Source organism: Brachyistius frenatus, unplaced genomic scaffold, assembly GCF_029030835.1.
Source record: "Brachyistius frenatus isolate BFR_SWC_R1_liver_20210118 unplaced genomic scaffold, ASM2903083v1 Contig_10, whole genome shotgun sequence".
Classification (NCBI taxonomy): domain Eukaryota; kingdom Metazoa; phylum Chordata; class Actinopteri; family Embiotocidae; genus Brachyistius; species Brachyistius frenatus.
In genome coordinates this window covers 2,491,205-2,511,750 of record NW_027210609.1, presented here as the reverse complement: position 1 = coordinate 2,511,750, position 20,546 = coordinate 2,491,205, and the positions used below count along the sequence as shown (strand labels likewise).

At 40.4% G+C, this 20,546-nt stretch overlaps 3 protein-coding genes across 4 annotated transcripts in view; 1 reads left to right on the top strand and 2 right to left on the bottom strand.

The window, feature by feature from the left end:
- The window catches only part of iffo2b (intermediate filament family orphan 2b), a 28,095-nt gene extending 19,768 nt beyond the window's left edge, over positions 1–8,327 (bottom strand). For both annotated transcript variants that reach the window (XM_069690863.1, XM_069690864.1), the window contains exon 1: positions 7,320–8,327. In XM_069690863.1, the coding sequence (XP_069546964.1) occupies positions 7,320–7,786 (467 nt within the window). In that variant the 5' untranslated portion in view covers positions 7,787–8,327. The remainder of the gene's footprint in view (positions 1–7,319) is intronic.
- A 1,875-nt stretch (positions 8,328–10,202) lies between these two features.
- On the top strand, positions 10,203–12,751 carry mrto4 (MRT4 homolog, ribosome maturation factor). Its single transcript, XM_069690872.1, has 8 exons — positions 10,203–10,271; positions 10,488–10,546; positions 10,660–10,763; positions 11,259–11,340; positions 11,444–11,511; positions 11,599–11,750; positions 12,231–12,307; positions 12,406–12,751. Exons 1-8 carry the CDS (start codon positions 10,244–10,246, stop codon positions 12,544–12,546), a joined length of 711 nt encoding a protein of 236 aa, XP_069546973.1. The 5' UTR covers positions 10,203–10,243; the 3' UTR covers positions 12,547–12,751.
- Positions 12,594–17,038, bottom strand: akr7a3 (aldo-keto reductase family 7, member A3 (aflatoxin aldehyde reductase)). The gene is made up of 7 exons (XM_069690871.1): positions 16,578–17,038; positions 15,557–15,744; positions 15,247–15,351; positions 14,733–14,829; positions 14,049–14,148; positions 13,787–13,916; positions 12,594–13,297 (listed from the first exon to the last, which is right to left on the bottom strand). Exons 1-7 carry the CDS (start codon positions 16,873–16,875, stop codon positions 13,136–13,138), a joined length of 1,080 nt encoding a protein of 359 aa, XP_069546972.1. The 5' UTR covers positions 16,876–17,038; the 3' UTR covers positions 12,594–13,135.
- Positions 17,039–20,546: the final 3,508 nt, after the last annotated feature.

The window sequence follows — 20,546 nt, the reverse complement described above, 5'->3', positions numbered from 1 at the left end:
CAATGCAAAACATGTTAATCAGCCACCTTAGGACCAACAGAACCTTCCCTTACAGAAAAAAAATTAACTTCCCATGTTTTCCACGAGACACATTCGATCTCATGTAATGACACGTTTACCACATGTTGGAACATATAATAACATAGGGAAAATATGTGGAAACGTTTTCACATGGGAATCTCCACGGGCTTTACGCATTACAGCATGAAAATGTTCCAAAACCTCGTTTCTCATGAACAAATTACGTTTCACATTTGCACAATCACGTGTCATGTGGTCACATGTGATCACGAGTCTTTGCACACAAATGAATGTGGGGTTTTTTTCAGTAAAGGCTAAGTTACCTGTTTCTGGACCTAAAAGAACAAGTGAGGTGAATGACTGATTATTTTTTTACATGGAGCCTGTGTGAATATACAAAAACTACAGAAACAAATAACAGAAACATTATTGTCTTGATTCTCCAGCAATCAAGTTAATGATGTTTCTGTTGTTTGCTCATCCAATAAAATTGAACCAAAAGAACAAATGAATTTGAGGCATTAATAAGAATGCATATTGAAAATCCAACCACAATACTGAAGACCCAATATGTCTTTATAAAATAAATACATAAATTACAAATACATATTTATTAGCTTAATAAACAAATTCAGCATTCTGTTTGTTTTACGACGGGTCGTGAATGTTGGTCAACTTTTAACATTACTAATGTAAATAAACCTTTGCCGTACCATAAAGCTTTAAACATATAGTTTAAACCTCACAAATTGTATTTTTCATTTATATTTTGTGTCTTTGGCAAAAGTAATTTTTGCCGCTGTGAGAGCCAAAATGAAAAGGCTGCCACGAGATTAAAGCACTTCATCTCTCACTACATTAAGATTTCCAAAGAGCTCAGAGGAAAGTCATAACTGTCCTGCTGTATGTTAAGGTCAAGCGTGAAGTGCTGAGGCAGATTTAACACCGCTGTCAAGACTCTCACATACCATCCTCCTATCTGGCACATGTCTGACATTATATACAGTCTGAAGAGGTGCATGTGATTGTGTGTGTTGTTTCCAGACGTCCCTGGTAAAACAACATTTCCTCTAGAATAACAAGCTTTTGAAATAGAGAGGCTATTAAGTCGTCATGCTGTGTCAGCACATCCAGGCAGTTACCAAAGGTGCAGGAGCAATTCAAACGGAGCAGGTCTCAACAGAAAGGCTAAGACACTGTTAAATTACTAGGTGTAAATAAGCATTGAGTCTGATGATTATGGACTTAACAAACTGTCCGTCCCTTTCTGTACTTTTCCTGCAACTGCTGCGAGAGCTTTTCCAAAACCATCAAGCAAGTAAACCTCCTGTGCAGCCAGTACGTTCTCTCTGTGCAGTCGGTGCTTACCAAAGACAGGTGCATTCCTGCACTTTTAAATATGGCAACGCGCCACTGCTCTCAGCTGTATCGATACCCATGAATAATCAACCACAGCTGCACAGCACAGCAGCAGCCCTAGACGTGAGCATGGAGGGAACAAAGGCACAGGAAAGCACGGGTGGTGAACTACAGAATGCATTTCCTTTTTTCTAATCTTTTTTTTTTTTCACCTTGTTGTTTCTTGTCTTAATAATGGTTCGTGTCCCTGGACAACTTTCTTCCTCCCTCATCGTAAATGAATTCCATGAAAATACTGCAACCAATGATTTTTGTTAGTCAGTCTATCAGCACTTTCTTTCTTTCCCACCCTGTCTATTGCTCTGCAGTCCATCGGAGATGTAAATCTTTAAAAACAGGAAACAAATCCTTTTCAGTCATTTGCTACAATACCCGAGCATTGTAGTTTTTAAAAAGATTATATATATCTTTACAGAAGTAAACAGGATATTATTTGAGGTCTGCAGAGTGCTAAACATTTGGTGTTCTAGTGCAATAGCTCCCAATCTTTTTGGCATGTGACTTTTTGCAGCCAAACAATTACATACTCAAAATCGCACATCACAACTCATATGTCTATGAGCTGTGAGAGCGATGTGGCCTTCTCAGATTCCTATATTTAGAAAAAAAAGCTAAAATATTTTGTGTTGAAGAAAAGAGCTTCTTTTCTCCTTTTCTAACTCATATAAAGGAGATTTATTTTTGGGCAGGGTGGATGGGTGGGGCGGGGAAGGTCGAGCATATATAATTGATAACAGTTCAGTCTGCTTAAATCTGCAGATGTGTTCAGCTTTTTTCGGCATCCTGCCCCAGCATTTTGGTTAAGTCAGCTGACTTATTCATTCAGCACAGGTTTGCACGGTGTTTGAATGGAGAGCAGACATTAAAGTCTAGTCGAAAAGTCGCTAAATGTTGCTTCTTGACAGCATGGGCTAATTAGCATTTTTATGGAAACATCTTGCCTTATTTGCATTTTTCCTGGTATCAGATCATGTCAGCCGGCTTGTGAATCACCTCAGGTCCCCCTCAGATTTATATTGCGGTGCTTATGGTTTACAGTGGACGTGGCATTCACTCCAAATAAACTTAGGGCTCATGTTCATCGTAATTCAGAAAATGTCATCCAGTGCAAGTGTGGCTCATTGATGTATTTTTGGACAACCACGGAGGTCTACGGCACGGAGGAATAAGATATGTCAGCAGCCTTTTAATGTTTCCACAGAAGTCGATGAATGTAAAGGTGATGAAACCGACAAAATTAAACCTTCAACTGCAGCGAAGATGGCCTGTAATCCTAGACTGAGCAATTTGCCTGGAAATATACAAAAAACATGTTGTGAACTCAAGAGAAGCGCAGCACACAGAGAGGCCCAGAGGCCCAGGGACTAAAACAGAGACAATATAGACTATAATCTGGAGCTCAATGGTCTTAGTGAACTGAGCTCTCTCTCTGTATCTCAGCAGCAGGAGGCCTTCCACTTGGAGAGGCCCTAGTTCAGTGCAGCGGCTGCGTGCCAGGATGTGGTGCAGGGCTGGCTGGATGTCGGCTCCTTGGTGCTAGGTGACGGCTTAGAGAAAATCCCTCTCCTGAATAGACGGCCTGGATTATGAGCAGGCCAGGTCAGCACCATAAACACAGACAGAGGCTGAAGGGGTCGTCAGCGCAGCACGTTGCTCTTTATGTGAAGACATATGATATTTGAAACCCAACGCAGCCTTCGGCTTTGGAATCACAGTTTACCTCACGCTATTCACAGTTCTTTAAGGAGACAAGCCTGAATCCTACTTTTAAAAGAGAGGCTCAACTCTGCCTTTTACCCCTATTAAGCAAAGGAACCAAGATCAAAGCCTCAGAAAAGTGTCTTCACTAAATTTGCATTGCATTGATTCACACACGGCTAAATTCAGATGCATGTGAATTATTCATACAGGAAGAACATGCCCTGGAGGCCCAGAGACTGTTCTGGTCTATATGTCCTGTTTCACCCACACTGTGATCCAGCAGGACAGTTGTTTGGCCCCTGTTCAGTGATGGAACAAACCACCAATTAGGAGTGGCCAGAGCAATGATTGGCTCAAATCCTAACCGGAGCACAGCCTTTCACTGATGTGCCCTTTAACACTACAGTAAAGTATGTCTAAAACACCAGTAGGCACTGCACTGAAAAAGTGGGTTTAATACTACAAATGATTCTGCTCTATGCATCCCTTTCTATCACCTCCATAGCGGCGTCCTACGGCTCTGTTTGCCATACATTTATGACACTAATATCAACTCTATAGTGTGCTCTTTTCTTATAAATATCTTTATTTATACAGTTCTTTGAAAACTATTGCAAGTATACCAGCTGTCTTTTAGTCTTTATCTATCTGTTCGTGCTGTAATTTGCACAGTGGCTAAAAATAATATAACATGCAAATTTGAAACGAATTTGCACATTTCAGTTTTGGTCACATAAATACAGCTCACATTTGCAGCTGCTAACACCTTCTGTTCGTAATTTACAAGCAGTGTGTTATCGGCTGTCAAATACGTTCATCAATGTCAGCCACTTTTTTCATGGCTTTTTCAGCACTATCGCATGCTGGTGGCAATTACCAGCAGAGCCTCACTGACACACCAAGTGATACATTTCGTGGTGATGCGAGACAGAATGAGGGTACAGGCATTGACCTTACCCACCTTGCTTTGCACAGTCGTTTTGTGAGAGGTATGTAACCCTGAAGTCCAGACACTGTGGCACTAAGTGGACACTTTTATAAGCTGGTTTTCTGATTTATGACGCCTGTTCTTGGGACAGTGTGTGTATGTGCTGTATGCTTGTGTGTAAAAGACAGAGGGAGAGACTGGCTATGTATTAGTAGGGACACTATTACATATGACAGCAGTGAATAAACACAGCAATGTTCTGAAAGTGAAAAATCTGGTAGATTAATTGAGCATGTGTGGATAAAATCCCAAATTTCCTAAAGAGCTTTTCCTGATCTACAAATATACTTTGAAAGAACATGATTGTTCTCTACACCAAAAGGATTTTGTCTAATGGAGAGCAACTGGTTTGGAAATATAATTAAGGTCAAATGATTTTTTTTTTTTTGTAACAATGAGCAGGTCATATTACATTTATCTAAAGACGGTTAAGTAACAAGCTGAATGAAAATAAACAGCAACTGTACCTCTTCTATTTTGTGACAGTATGACTCAAACTAAGCCTGTGATTGGTCTATATGACACACCTGCAGTTTATAACGCAACACTGTAGCACAATGAAAATAATTTATAGAAAAGGAATTAAGCCAATCCAAAAATGGTATAAATATTAAGAAAATAATCAAATGTACAGAAGGAAGGATTAAAAAATGTGTCAAATTAAAGATGAACTTCATTTCTTTTAAAACACATACATCAGATGTTTAAACTATACTGTTAGTATGTATTGTAAAGTATTAGCTTTTATTAGCTATATTAAGCCCTCCCGTAGATTCAAATGTTTATATTTCTGGCTCTTAAACTGAAAATATTATTAAAGGTTTTGGGCAATGAGCTATGTTTACTGTTGACATATTTCAAATGATGATGCAATTTAAATTAAAATTTCAAAACAGCAATGACTGATGCTACAGCTATCTGTCATTGCAATGTCTGCAAGCTGGTTGATAATTGTTCACACATTTTTATCTATCATCAGTATATTCCTGGTAAGTATTTTTGCTGTAAATCTGCAGCCTTTTAATGCAGTCAAACAGCTTCTAAATTCAAAATTCAACTTCATAAGCATCTGTGTTACCAATTGCACAGTTTTGCCCCAGGATTCCTTAATCAGAAAGAGATGTACTGCAAAATGACAGAGAGTAAACAACTGAGTCCCTCAAGGTACAAATGCCAGTGGTCGAATCAGAAACAGGCCAACTGGCCATCTATCTCCTCATGTGTGTGTCCACACTCGTAAACTTTTAATAAATCAGGAGGGCAGTGTGGGAGCATCGGGGGGGCCTCCATCGGGAATGAGGATGCCTTACAAAGCAGTATGTATGACACAGAGTGGAGCAGAGGGGTGGAGGGGCTGTGGAAGGGTGGATTGAAGGAATGGCCGAACACAAAGAGCACCGAACAGAAAAGGCATGGCGGGATGGGGCTGAAACGTGACTGTAGTAAAAAGGATTTCAACTGGGAGACAGAAGGAAAGCAAGTGGCCAGTGAACTCAGTGGTGATGCAATTATTGAGCTCAGAGCAAGGAAGGAAAGAGAGAGACAGGAAGAGATTGATTACCATGATTATTGGCCAATAAAAATAGGCTAAATGTGTCTTTTTCCTCATTTTTCCAGATATAAAAAGAATTAAATGATCCTATTTGTCACTTGTGATGATCATAAAAGGAAAAGGAAAAAAGAAAGTACAGAAAACCACCTTACAGCAGCTCAACAGCTACTATTTGGGGGCCTAATATACACTTAAGGAGTGTGTGAAGTACACTATCTGGATATTTGCTAACGACAGCCTAATTAAAGAGCAAGAGATCTGTATTTTGAATTACAGCTGCAGGAGTTTTCAATTTGGCTGCTGTCCCAGTCCCTGCTGTCCATCTTCTCCAGCAGAAATGCACAAAAAAGGACATGCTGGTATTACAGGGGATGACTGGACAGGATATCCAGTTTCCCAGAGGAGTGGGAGAGCACACACATTTTATGTTACTGAGTCAGTGTGCACACAAGGAAGTCAGTGTTCGTCATAGGCAGACCACACCGAGCAGACAGAGGCCTGTAAAAATGCCTCTCTGTTTGAGTCATGACGGCAGACAGAAGCAGCCGGTCTCTTGGCATGTCTCCCGCCGGTAGCTAGCCAAGCCAGCCAGCAGTGACGTTCAGGTCAGCCGGGCACGCTGCAGTGAGTCCTCAAGGAAACACAATTCATGTGACGAAAGGAATAACAATTGGTGGAGACAGAGCCAGACAAAGGAATTTCCTCAGAAGTGTGAGAGAAACAGGATCAGTTCAAGTCTCTGTCTTATTAAAAGGAAATGCTTCATGTGAAATCCTACCTCAAGTGTAACTCCATCACTGTGATGTCTGTCATCTCTCTCCGCTATACTGTCCCACTACATCCACACGGGATGTAAGAAAAGTCCCACCGATGAGCTCGAAATTACAAAGTGAGGAGTAGACGAAAATACCTTCTCCAAGTCATACTCTCAATAAAATCATAATTCCCTTATTTCTGGATTATTTCCGCAACGGACTGATTAGCCATTTTGTTTTATAAAATGTAAGAAAACATAAAATAACAGACACCAGCCCAAACCACAAATATATTTTGTTTCCTCTGATGTAGACAGAAAAAGTGACACATTATCAAATTGGATAATATGAAGGACCAAAACAATTCATTGAACAATTTTCCTGATTAATTCTCTGTCTGTCGACTAATTGTTTTTGCTTAAATGTGAACCATTTAACATGAGAAAAGTGAGTCTATCTTCAAGAGCAATATTGTGCCCAGATGTAATGTAGGTCTACATTAGAACAACTTCTTGCCTTATAAACTGTGACATAATGAGTCAAACATTTGTCTTGTGGCAATTGGGAGACTACAGTGTGGACCATAATGAAGGCTTAATGAGAAATCACTGCAGGGATCGTCTGTGTTTAGCTATTTTCTTATTTCTGTGCAGATATGTGAGGGCAGTGATGATGGCCTAAGGGCCCACAGCGTTTCCGGTTGGATAGTATTAATGAAAAGAAAACCATTCATTGATTTCTCTCCTCTGCAAATACTTAATTTGGAAGTGTCTTGGCCTGAGATGAAAAGCAGCTCTGAAGTGTCAGTTTTGGGGTGAAAATATGAGCATCACATTAGCACACAAGCACTTTACATTAGAGCAATCATCATGACTTCACTCACTTTCTCTTGTACTCGTCCCTCTCCCTCTTGACTTTGGCCAGCACGTTATACAGAGCCCTCAATTCTGGGGTGATGGTGTCAATTTGGACCCCTACTCCATCCGGGTGCGTCCACGTCACGCCGGGCCCGTGCACGGTCTCGAAGCGTTCCCCTTGCCTCCGGACGTGGGTGAAACTCCAGATGGTGCCCGGCAATCTCGACTCGGGACCGTCCGTCTGTACGGCGACATCGCGGGCGTAAAGGTGGCGGTATTGCGTTTTCCGCAAAGCTTGCTGCAGCTGGCTTTCCAGCAGTTTGTTTCTCCTCTCCAGTTCGTGGACTTTGGCAAGGAAACAGCGGAATCGCAGGTTGAGGGTTTTCAGCACATGGATGTTGGAGCCCAGGTCATTTCGCAGGGCGCTGCCCGACCCGGTGGGGACGTTGCAGACCGGACCGGGCGGAGTGTCGGAAAAAAACATTGAGTTCATGTTGGTAAACCCAGCTATGGCTGTGTTCTGTATGAATGCAACAACAACAACAACAACAAAAAAAACTGTTTTTTGTTTGTTTTTTATCTCTGCATATTCCTTCAAAATCCAACTCCCCCAGGACGAGTTTCTCTTTACAATGCAGATGCTGAGAGTGACTGAGCGGCTGGCGATAGAGGGACCATCACTGTCCCTGCTGGATGTTTACCCCGAGATATTAACATGGACCCCTGCAGCATGGGTGTTCACGAGCGATCGACAAACCCGAAAAGTCCTTTTAGAGGCACAGAGGGCATCATCTCCTGAAGGAGCGAGAGGTTTGACGCAGACCGCAAAAACCGGCAGCACTTCCCGTCTCCCTCATCTCTTGTGTTCGCCTTTGCCTTTTGCAGGAAGCTGTTGATGCGGGTTCATATAGCCAGCCGACAGAAGAAGACGGTCCACCTTCTTTCTGTATCATCCCCTGTTTACCGAGGCTCTATCCAGTACTCCATGTGGTGTGGTGAGGCAGGATGCAGCGCCGCAGAGCCCGGCCTCCTCGCGGATCATGTTGCAAAGTGCTAAACTCGGCACTATCACCTACATCCGCCCCTCCCACCTCCCTCTCGATATCTCTCCCTCCCTCACGCGTTCACGGTGACGGTGGGATCGCAGACATAAGCCTAATTAATAGGATGAAGTAGACTGCACAACAACTGTTCCATTTAATTTTGCTTTACATTTTATATCCAGGCGTGACATTTGGTAGGCTACTTTATTAAATTGTTTATTATTTGCTTGTTTTCAATCAATTAGTTGGATGAATTGTTGCTCATAATAACTGGAATTAAGAAGATGCACTTGATATCCATGTTTGTCCAGATTCATACAGCTGTTTATGCGAGTGAAAACTTTGAAGCGATCCATGTATTTACATCCTTGGCTCAGAAAGTTAATTCTGATAGAACAAGATGACAGGAGACAGTGATTCCAAATATGGATGTTGCTGCAAATAAGCCACAATTTCTAAAACATGAATGTTTCACACACACACACAAAAAATCTACACAACTGCCACAGTTTCAAGGTGGAGACCCAAGATTAGTGCCATCATTTCAGGTCCGACCAAATGTGAGATTTGTTCACATTATCCCCTTCTGTTCCCAAGTTTTGGCATTGTGTCACGAGAATGTGAGGTAACAGTGGCCTTTGACTGTGCACCCAAATGTAGGGCATCCTTAAATCCAAATGAATGGTTTTGTCACAATTTAAGTAATCCTTCGAGGCATTCCCGAGACTTTCAGTTTGAAATAGTGGATGAACGTGAGGTAACAGAGACCTTTGACCTTTGTTCCCCAACATCTAATCAGTTCATATTTGGGACCAAGTCAATGTTTGTACCAAATTTGTAGGAATCCCCTCAAAGCGGTTCTTGAGATATTTTGTTCAAGAGCCTGGGATGGATTTGAGTATGTACATATTGTTTTTATACCTGAAAACCTAATGCCTCCAGCTATTAGACCGTATTCTATTCTCTAATGATTTATAGACTCTAACAACTGTATATAATTGTATTCTGTGAGTGTATTATACTTCAGCCTTACATTTTACTTCGACTCGCCTTGTCTTTTCTTCTCTCGACTTGTCCTGTCTTGTCTCGACATGTCTTGTTTTACCCCTTTGTTCACTGGTATTACCATTATATCGAGTCACTTTTACCCAGCCCTGCAGATTGGATAAAAGTGACTCAATATCATTTGTGTAAAAGATGATATCACTGTGGATGTACTGTAACTGTTTTTCATAATGGTTTGTTATTACACCCATTAAAAAAAGAAGTAGCCTAACTGAAATTGATTTAATGGCCCTGGTGCCTAAATTACTCACAGATCCCTTGCCATCCGAATACAATTTACATATTAAAACACAGACTTACAGAACATGGATTTATTTGTAAATTCAAAAATTGGTTTCTTTACTACTGTAATACCATGTACACTTGCAGTACATGCTGTTGCTTTGACTCAGGAGCCCCCTGGCGATTTAATTTGCACATAATCCCTATCAGTTCAAACCATAGACTGTATATACAACGCAGTTTCACCCTATCGTGTTAGTGGGCTCAATCAGAAGAGACCACGAAACATTTTCCTGTTGATAAAAATGTATCTACTAAAATAAGTAATTATGTCATATGCAAGCTCAGGGTCAAACATCCCAATTACACATATTTGATTAAAATATTGCCAATGCCAACATCACTTTTATCTTAATTTATGCAATTATTATACGTGTAAACACTTGGAGCGTAAGAGAATGCTTCCATTTAAAAGTCCACGTGTTCTTCCCTTATTTAATTTTTTTTTTTTTTTTTTTTTTTTAGTCGGGCACCACATGGTCAGCTTCACCAAACAGAAACATTTGGGGTCCTTTCACTTCACGTGTGCGTCTGCTGCTCTGCCATCGTGAGTGGGAACCATGCCGAAGTCAAAGAGAGACAAGAAAAGTGAGAAAATGAACGCTTAATTTGTAATACGTACTATCAGATCGACTTGTTTAAAGCTTTAAACTGGACTCTTTGTTTGGGAGACTTATTCTTGATCCGTAAAATATACCAGAAGTGATTTAACAAGCTAAACCTACTCTTAGCATGGCTGTAGCTCTTAACTGCTGGCTGACGTCGATAAACACATCGACTAATTTTCGCATGTTTTCCCCTCAGTTTCCTTAACAAAAACGGCCAAGAAAGGACTGGAGTCCAAACAAAAATTAATCGAGGAGGTGAGTGTTTGTTCACCATCCAGTGGTGAAATATCGCATTGTTAAACTGGGTTAACTGTAGCTGTTCACTTTTAAAACTTCTACAAATTATTATTTTTTTTTCCTCCCTGTAGTTACGGAAATGTGTGGACACTTACAGACACCTGTTCATATTCTCCGTGGCCAATATGAGGAACAACAAGCTGAAAGACATCAGGACAGCCTGGAAACACAGCAGGTAACAGTAACTCTGCTTCACGGTACCCATCACTTGTAGTATTAGTATCATTAGTTTAAAAGTTTCTGAGAACATTTTAAATGAGGAGCATATGGTCTTTCCTGAAAGAACACATTTAATCATGATGCAATATCACCAACCGGGAAAAATAAGAAATGGCGTGTGGAAGTTCTGCTATAACTTTATAACATGGGGAAATAATAATCACAGTAAATCAATGTGGAGCTTCTTCATGTCATGTTGATTATCGTTGGTCCTTACATCAAGTTTTATTTCTGCATTAGTACCTACACTTGAACTTGTGTGTTGCAGTAGACTGTGGTGAATCTTGAGAGGCACGTATCTCTGAATTCAGGGCAGCATTTAAGTGTTCTGCGTGTTTGTATTTTTATGACATGGGACACTTGCTTTCTACCTGTCAGTGCGTAATCATGCATTTAAGTTCTTAAAAGTGTCTCTGACAACAGAGCGACTGGTTTTGTCTTTGTATCACAGATTCTTCTTCGGCAAAAATAAAGTCATGGTTGTTGCTTTGGGAAAAAGAGATACAGATGAATACAAAGATAATTTGCACAAGGTAAGCAAGGTTTTAATAGTGGTGTTAAATTTGAAAATGTAATGATAACCACCAAAATGTATCACAGAGATCTTAATTCTTTATTGCCTTTGTTAATGAACAGGTCACCAAGTATCTGCGTGGAGAAGTGGGTGTGCTATTCACAAATAAAACAAAGGATGAAGTACAAGAGTAAGTACGGCTCTACTAAATTAAACAGCTGTTGCAGTGATTCTCCAAACGTCATTCATCAGTTGACTGTGATGTCTTCTACTGCAGGTATTTCAGTCATTTCAAAGAGATGGATTATGCTCGCGGAGGCAACCAGGCACAGATGGATTTAACACTGGATGAGGGACCTCTTGAACAGTTTCCTCACTCAATGGAGCCCCAGTTGAGGCAGTTGGGGCTTCCCACTGCTCTAAAAAAAGGTACGATTTAAACCACGTATTTTTCTTGCTGTGCATAAATCTCATGAATAAAACTGAACAAACAATGTGATAATCCTTTTCTCAAAGCTTACCGGCGTTTATCCCCAGGCCAAGCAGTTCTTTCTGAGGACTTCCATCTTCAATGTCAGGCCCTGCAGTTTTTAGCACATTCTGCAGGGATGAATGCATTTCTGCCTGGATTTTTTTTTTCCCCGTCATGAGCAGCACTAAACTGTTTTTATGGCAGCAGGAAAGTGTATGTGGGATTGACTGTAAAAAAAACAACAACAACAAAAAAACAATGTCCATGTTCATGAATGGGTTTTTGAGTTGTTGTTGTTTTTTTTTTAAATTAATGGAAGTCTGTGGCCTGAGCAACATGAGGTCTCAGTGCACCAGCTCTCTGCTCTGAAAGATCATTTTTCACATCATTTGAAAGTGAAACATGACAGTCTCATTTTGTATCCTCTGTTATGAAAGGAGTGGTAACACTGCTGAAGGACCATGAGGTCTGTAAGGAGGGAGACGTGTTAACTCCTGAGCAGGCTCGCATTCTGGTGAGTTCTTGAATAAATGTAAACATTTTGACAGTAACATACAGAACCCTATTTCATTTGACTGATGGTTCAAATTGGCTCCTTTCTTTTGTCCACAGAAACTTTTTGCTATTGAAATGGCAGAATTCAAGGTGGAGATCAAATGTATGTGGAACTCGGAAACTGGAGAGTTTGAGAACATGGCAGGCAAGGAAGAGCCGATGCAGCAGGAAGACGACGATGAGGACGATGCAGAATGAAATTTCTGCAAGTGCAGGATCTTGTCCACATTCATTTTTTTTAAAAAAAAAACACTTGTTTTTGCCTTTAACAGCAGAGGGACATTCATTTTGAAACCTTTCATCCTGACTGCCAGTGCTGCTCCTGGAGTCTGTGCCTCTTTCATCTGTCTGTCTTTTTTGTTTCTTTTTCTTTTTTTTTAAACCTATAAAACACAAACTGGTCCTTTTACTTTGATTATTTTCTTCTTTAGCCTTGAACTGAGTTGTCCACTTGTTCATAGTGTTACACCAACCCAGCTCATGGCTAATATTCATGTAAAGAAAACATTTTGTTGATGTGAGAAAATTTAAGGCAGACTCCTAAAAATTTATTTTCCTCTGAAAATACATGAAATTGTCATTTTTACATTTATACAGTAACTTAAATCTAATTATGTAATCCAAAAGTGTTCAGTTGATGTGTTCAAAAGAAAACAACTCATCAGATTTGAAGAACAAGATTAAAGTTTGTAATTAAGGAAAAAAGGGCTGTAGCAGATTTGTTTTCTGATATTTGATTAGACTGCAATGGAGATTTTTTTTTATCACCACAGTAAATTGAGGGTCTTCATCTGAAGTAGTTTGGACACTCGTGAGCTACGAGATTCCAGGCTTCATTGAACGCATCGACCACTCTCTGATCCAGAGGACCCTCCTCTGCGGCAGCCAAGTTTTGCTGAAGTTGCTCCATGCTTGACATGCCGATGACGACTCCATCGCCAAGATCACCCTGTAGTAGACAGTAAAAAATTGTATTGTGGAGCTACAATATAGTTTTGATGAGGATATTTGGATGGTAAAAAGGTTTTCGGCAGTAACAACTTGTCAGCATGCACAAGTCTTGAGCAGCCTTAAATCTTCAACTGTCCATTAATGAGGTGCTTATTTTGTTTATACAGTTAAAGCTATGCGCATCTTAGTATTTTATTTCTAAAGGATGTATTTTAAAATTCTGTGGGTAAACAGTAAATGTAAATACAAGTATAACAGGAAAAAAAACCTACTAGTGACTTGTATCCTACACAAGTGTAAAAAACAACAACATGGCACTGAAAAAATACCGCATTGCAATAGTGATCAAAGACTAAATGATGCAAGATAAGGGCACTAAATCAAACTTAGCTCAGTAGTTATCAGTTATTACACCCCATAATAATAATAACGACTCACAAGAGCCTCGAATCTAATGTCACTGCAGCTATTCCTGTACGGTGGGTACCTTGAGTTGGGAGTGGTGGTACATCCAGCGTATAGCAGCAGAAGTCATGGAGGGTTTCTCTGAGCTGTACACCGTCTCCAAGGTCTTCAGAACCAACTCTATGGCCTGGAAATGACTTTGCTTCCAGTATCTTACAGAGGAAGAGAACGGTCGTTACTACTTTCTTTTCCAGTGTTGACAAAATCCCAAACATGCAACAACATGAGAAGAATCGTTGGTGGAGAAGAAAAAAAAATTCAAAAGCAAAGTGCCGGTCTTTCACCTGTCCCTGTACGCGGCAGCCCAGTTGTTACCAAAGAATCGTCCTGCAGGCTGAGAGCCATCTTTGTCTTGGTAATGATACTTCCCGGTCAGAAGGCCACCTGGCAGAGGAGGAAGTCGGCACGTTAAACAGGTATGTGTGCGCTCACTGCTTTCATTCTAGTCACATTTTGAGTAAAACTTGCAGTTAATGTCGAAACAAGACTTAAGACAGAAAATGGTAACGTTATTGTGCTAACATGCTGATGTTTATCAGATCATGTTTACCATGTTCACCACCAGTTTGGATTTGATAATTTACCTTAAACCCAATGTACATTTAAGCTCAATGGGAATGCTAACCACTGCACCACCGTGCCACCCCCATTGTATTACAATAGTTGGGTGTCCTGTTTTTCTCTTCAACTTAAAATGATTACCCTCATAGTGGCGCAAATGGGGGAAGTCAGAGGATTACTAAAGTTAAGTTCAATCATCTAAAAAAATATGTCGATCAAATTTCATGACAGTTTTAATAGTTGTTAAATTATGTCAAGCTGATGTTGGCATCTGTAAAGCAATGCTGCTAACATGGCTAAAAATAAAAATAAGGACGTGACATGAGATATGTAGCAGCTTAGTATTAATTGAAAAAAAAAACTAAAAGGCGACTGCGAGGTGTACCACAGCAACACGTATACGGTACCTGCTAGAGGATTGTACGCAAAGAATCTCATTCCATAGCATCTCAGACATGGCAGCAGCTCTGTTTCCACCTGTCTTGTAGTGGCATTGTACATTCCCTGGGAATGTAAATGAAAGTCAAACAGGTCATGTGAAAGTATAATGAGCACATAAACATTAGGTCTCGAACACCTAATGAAACGATGCTTTACTGATCCTTCTCAGCTTGACGACTGCTACTGCAATCCCACAGATGTGGCGGCACAAACATTTTATCGCAAGAATTTCTAGAACAACTGCGATTATGTTAACAGTCACATAGAGGGGTGAAACATGGTCGTATGTAGAGCAGCTGATTTATTCTAAGATTAATTGGAGATGAGGCTCTTAATTGTTTTTAAAAGTCCTTTTCCTTATGTTTTGATGCTTTTAATGGTTTTATGTGAAGCACTTTGAATTGCCTTGTTGTTGAAATGTGCTGTACAAATAAACTTGCCTTGCCTTATATCTTTTAACTATAAGACGTGAAATAGTACCTGATACACAGTGGGAACGATCCAGTTGTTATGTCTGCAGATGCACACAATTTCAGCCACTTCCCATGATGCATAGTTCGACAGGCCGAGCTCCTTGAATTTTCCCTGAGGGTGGTATTTTAACATGAAATCACAGTTTAATATAATGTCACGTAAGCATAAAGTATCTCACGGGTGCAATATCAACCGTTTTACAATTCACACACTATGGACAAATATGTAGTTGATACTTTTGGTGTGTCGTGAAAATGTTTCAACATCGTGTTTTGAGGTTTTTACTCATAGAAAATAAATTGCCTGGTCTGCGCACCTCCTTGTGGAGTTCGTTGCAGGCCCTCAGAGTATCCTGGATGGGGTTTTCGTGGTCAGGGGCGTGGAGGTAGAAAAGGTCCACGCAGTCGGTGCGCAGCCTCTGGAGGGAGATTTCCAGCTGGGAGCGCACACTCTCTGGCTTCAGCGTCTTCCCGTCCCAGGGGTTGGCCTTGGTAGCTAGGCTTACTGTGAGTGAATGACAGTACGTCATTTTCAGGTTAAGACATCGTCTCAGCACATCTCAGAGGCTCTGTATGAATGTGTACAACATAAGTTGTGCAGTTTGCCGAACCGCTGCATTTCAGAGGAAAATATTGTACTTTCTACTCCGCTGCATTTATTTACCAGCTTCAGTTACTTTTAGGATGAAGACTTGACTTGGAATAATATAATAAGCTTTTAAAATACAACACATTTTTTAAAGATTAAACCATTGGTTTCCAACCCGTTTCTCTTCTGATGTTTTCCAAAAGTCAGTGTGTAGTAAGGGTTGAATGAACTATTATTAATATAATGATGCCATACATAATAATATATCAGTCGGAGGGACCAAACCAGTATTTGTACTTTAATTATTTTGCTTGTGTGCTTTTTATTTTAATTTTTTTGTAATCATACAGGACATTTAATGAAGTAATTTTACTTCATGGTACTTTTACCTCTGAAAACGTATTTCACTACCAGTGCAGTTTAGGAACATGGATACCTAAATTCCCAAACAATGGGCCAGGAGCGTTTTAAAGGGGTTGAGCTTGATTTGATATCATTGATCTGCTTGTATTACGTAGCTATATATAAATGAATTTGAAAACTACAGTATGTAAAAACTAAAAAAAAAAAATGTTTACTTGAAAAGTCATTGCCTTGATAAATAGTAAACATTAGATGTTACCCACAACGCAAAGCGGCTGCCAACTAAAAATTCAGCAGGTACTTTACTTAGTTACGTCACTTTAGACTCCCAGGTACACAGATTCTCCAGTACTGGTGTTTGTCACCGATATGTGCCTCTAGAATACCTGTTTCAGGAAGCTCCATGCCTCCTATGACCGTCTCCGACTTTCCATCCACGTACATGAAGGCCGTATCCAGCTGCTTGTGTCCCCTGCCCAGGAAAGCCTTCACCATCTCCAGGCTCTGTTCGGCGTCAGCTCGGCCCCCAAACGCCATAGTTCCCAGTAGCGAAACCGGTCGTTTAGCAGCAGACGACGACGACATGTTTCTACGAGCCACGAACCTCGGCAAATGTACCAGCAGGTCTTTGACAGTGTGACTGTGTCGGAGCGTGCACAGTCCGCTAGTTATTACCCAGAGCATGCTGCAGCTCAGCAGTGAGCATGCGACGACCGGGGGGGGGGCAAAGGTCGTGTTGAAAGTAGTGATAAGGGAGCGTCGTAAAGTTACTTAATCGGTTTGAAACGGAACCTGTGCTAATTTAAATTATCAAATGACAGCAAAACCTACTTGGCTGCCTTTCTTGGCTGTGGTGGAGGCAGTGCAAAGTTCATTTTTTTTGGGTGACTACTTCCTGTTGTTTTAGACAGCTGTTAATATTTGTTTTGGTCTCTTCATTGCATCATATGCAGGGCACTTGTCATAGTGTGTAATTCTCATGTTTGACCACAAGGTGTCAGCATATCACCACCCGTTTCACGGAAAGTTCTCGTGAGTTTCGTCCTCCTCGGCTCTCACGTGCAGTCCGGAGTAGATGTGATTATCTACACACATTATGGTAAGTGAGGGATTTTTTTTTTTTTTAATTTTTTAAAATTATTATTAATTTTAGCAATTGTAGAATGATGTGATTAGTCTGGGATAAAAGTAGATCGCTTTTTAATGTATCTTTAAGAAGCTGCAGAGGTTTTTGAAATATGCCATTCATTTCCAGGCTTGATTGACCCACAATTGGGAGGCAAAATTACTTTATCGAGCCTATTTTTCTCATTTTTAGAAGCCATCAAGTGCCATGACAAAGGTCTGGTGTGAGAACACAAATTCGTTAGGAAATGAAATGCAATGTGTAACCATAATATCAACTGAAATATTAATTGGATTAAAAATGTATTTTGTCAGTGGAAATTCAGTGAGACATGTCTTAAGACGGTGATCAATTCTTTGATTAGTAACGTGACCAAACAAAGATCTGACCATCTCTGCAGCCTCTGAGTGTCTGGGGTCACTCAATTAATCTGTCCGGTTGGTGATGAAAATATAACACTTAGATGCTTTCACCAGATCACCTGATTGACTGAAGAAACACCTTAAATGACCATTTTAATGAGAACAGACATTGTTCTGCTTCAACAGGTGCTGACAAATTAGGCCTACATGTATCTGAAAAACATTTGTTTTGAATTTTATCCAATTCTATGGCATGCAACTTCAAAAATTGTTTGAAGTTACTACTGATCATTTCTAAATTGTTAGCAACAGGAATTCATGATTCATTTTACACTGATTTATTGTTTCTGAGTTGTATCATTATAATCATTTGTTGGTTACACATTACTTGAAAATATGGTTTGTACCTTGGCATGGACTTCCTAACAGGTTAGCTCATCCATGGATTAAGGTGTAGCAGACCCACAAATAAAAACAAACAGACGAATTTGGTTGTCATTAGACTCACTTTGGTAGTTGCAGTGAAAGAAAGAGTCTTGTTCACTGCATCCACTTTGGCAGTTAGTAACTAAGATGAGCTCTGATATGTCTGGGAGCTAATCAGATCAGCATGCTGTGTAGTTTGCGCCCTCGGAGGCTGCACTGGCAGCGCTGACCCGGGACTCTTTCGGGTCACGAACACACATGCGTGCAATGAAAGCTTTGTTTAGAGAGCAGCAGTAGTCAGTCCTGGCTGCTGACCTTTTGACCGCCCCATCAGCTGTTTGCCCTGCAGAGTGACCACGAGCTGCGTCGGACCCTGCCCCGCCGCAACCCCAAACATCCAGTATTGCTCCACCGGTGATAGTATACCATTCAGTTTTCTATATGTATCAGTGGTCTGCGTCTTTCCCCGTGGAAAAAAAAATGCTCGTGGACACATTCCAGCGCGCAGAATCTGCGGTTTTGTGCGCACACTCCAAAGCGCCATCAATACGCGTAAAATATTGTAAATAAACGTTGTATTTGTGTAGAAAATATCAGTTTAAAGGCATTTATGTAAATACCTTCATGTCATAAGACGCACACATCGCAATCACAAGTCTCCATGGAGACAGCGAGTTTTTAGGGCTGCTTGCGGTGATGGTGAGATTACTCTGATGCACAGAAGAGAAAACATTTTATGCGACTTTTAAAGCCCTTGAAGTCAGTGACTGGAGAAAAACGTGTTGTTTGAATGCACTTATCCGGCTGCAGGGCTTCATTCAGGGGCTGCTGAAGTTTGGAATAATAGACGGCTCTCTTTGCATCCCCCCTCCTACACACCACAAACCCCTGCCATCATTACCAAGTCAATGGAGGGAGGCTGAAAGCGCTCCAGCCTCCACGAGTGTTTTTTTTTTCTTCCTGCCCGTCAGTCCAACATCTGCAGTGACGAGTTGTAGGTGAGCTGCAGTTCCCCGTCAGTGTCACACACCGGCTGTGAGAGAGAAACTACACCGCATGCGATGACTCTGTCAGCTGTGGACAGTGTTGGTCATTTCCACGAGGAAGATCTATTACGCGTAATTTAAATTTGTCACGTTGATCGCTCGGATTTTTTTTTTAAATTTAATGTTTATTTATGAAACTTTTTTCCGGGTGGGCTTTGAGATACACCCATGAATGTTTTTGGGAGCACTTTACTTTTTTGAAACTGTTGGTTGATCTAAGAAGAGGAAAATGGATAGTATTATTTTTTATTTTTTTCTAATATTTATCAAAGAGGTTCACATGTTGCATTATAACATTGCCAACAATCTCCAACCCTATATGTAAGTAAAGTTTTGTCCTTTTTTCTTTAATTGTAGGCAGGTTTGCTTTTTTTTTTTTTTTTTTTTTTTAATTATATATTCATTAGGGATAATGCTTATGCTTCATCTCTCCAAATATATTTGTACAGCCTTTGTTTGAGAAATCTGCTGGTTCACCTGCACATCCATAAACTTGTGTCCAAGTCTCAACCAGAGGCAGAAAACAGAGCATTTTCCTATTTATACACAGATTTAGGCTATTTTGCTGCTTTGTGCTCCTATGATGGCCTTCATTGGTTTACATGCATAATTCTACAATAATTTAAATGATTATTTACATAATTGGCTCAACATGGATGGTCAGTGCAGCATTTCTAACTTTTTCAGAAACTTTTTTAAAATCCCCCCTAAGTAAAGAGTCAGTCACTTTTAACAGGTACTTTAAACCCCAAAATAATAACTACAGATCTTGAATTATATGAGATGTGTTACTCTGCTTTTACCTGCCACTAACAATAAGGTCTTTCATGTGCTACTATGTGTACAGCTGGAGGTGCTAGTGATTACTATTGTTTATGAGATGAGCAGCTGGATGTTGTCTTAAGATTCCTGCTGATCTCCATATGCCAAGCCTTCCTGACTGTCCTTGGAGAGATACCAAAAAAGTAAATGTTTCAAAGATCCTGCTGCACATTTTCTTTTTTTGGATGAGACTCCGCTGTTGGTGGAGACAGTTCTGCCGGTTAACCCAGACAGACGTTGTGCAAAGAGGACAAAACATCAGAGTTGAGGGCTTATCGTGTTTTCCCTGGGGGAGAAAGCGTTAACACCGTCCTCCTTCTGCTGACGTTCAGTCTCATACAAGTGTAAACATGCATGTTTTGAAAAATGTGGCATGGTTTTGTTTTGTTCATTTATTTTGAAAATATCAGGCAATGAAGTGATAAGTGGTTGCAGATATTGTTCTTCAGGTGCTTTTGTTTCCCATCATCACAGTCTAAAACATTTAAATCTTCTTTGGTGTATTTTTTTTTTTTTTACTTTAGGATTGGAAAGTTCTTGCCACTGTCATGTCCATGTCATCTTCTAAATACT

Excerpts from the sequence above, each read along its gene's own strand:
- akr7a3 (XM_069690871.1), bottom strand. The coding sequence starts at position 16,875 with ATGCTCTGGGTAATAACTAGCGGACTGTGCACGCTCCGACACAGTCAC. Across the intron at positions 15,745-16,577 it reads CATGGAGCTTCCTGAAACAG|TAAGCCTAGCTACCAAGGCC; the intron begins GTATTCTAGAGG and ends ATTCACTCACAG. Across the intron at positions 13,917-14,048 it reads GCTGCCGCGTACAGGGACAG|ATACTGGAAGCAAAGTCATT; the intron begins GTGAAAGACCGG and ends TTCCTCTGTAAG.
- mrto4 (XM_069690872.1), top strand. The coding sequence starts at position 10,244 with ATGCCGAAGTCAAAGAGAGACAAGAAAA. Across the intron at positions 10,764-11,258 it reads ACAGCCTGGAAACACAGCAG|ATTCTTCTTCGGCAAAAATA; the intron begins GTAACAGTAACT and ends TTTGTATCACAG. Across the intron at positions 11,751-12,230 it reads TCCCACTGCTCTAAAAAAAG|GAGTGGTAACACTGCTGAAG; the intron begins GTACGATTTAAA and ends CTGTTATGAAAG.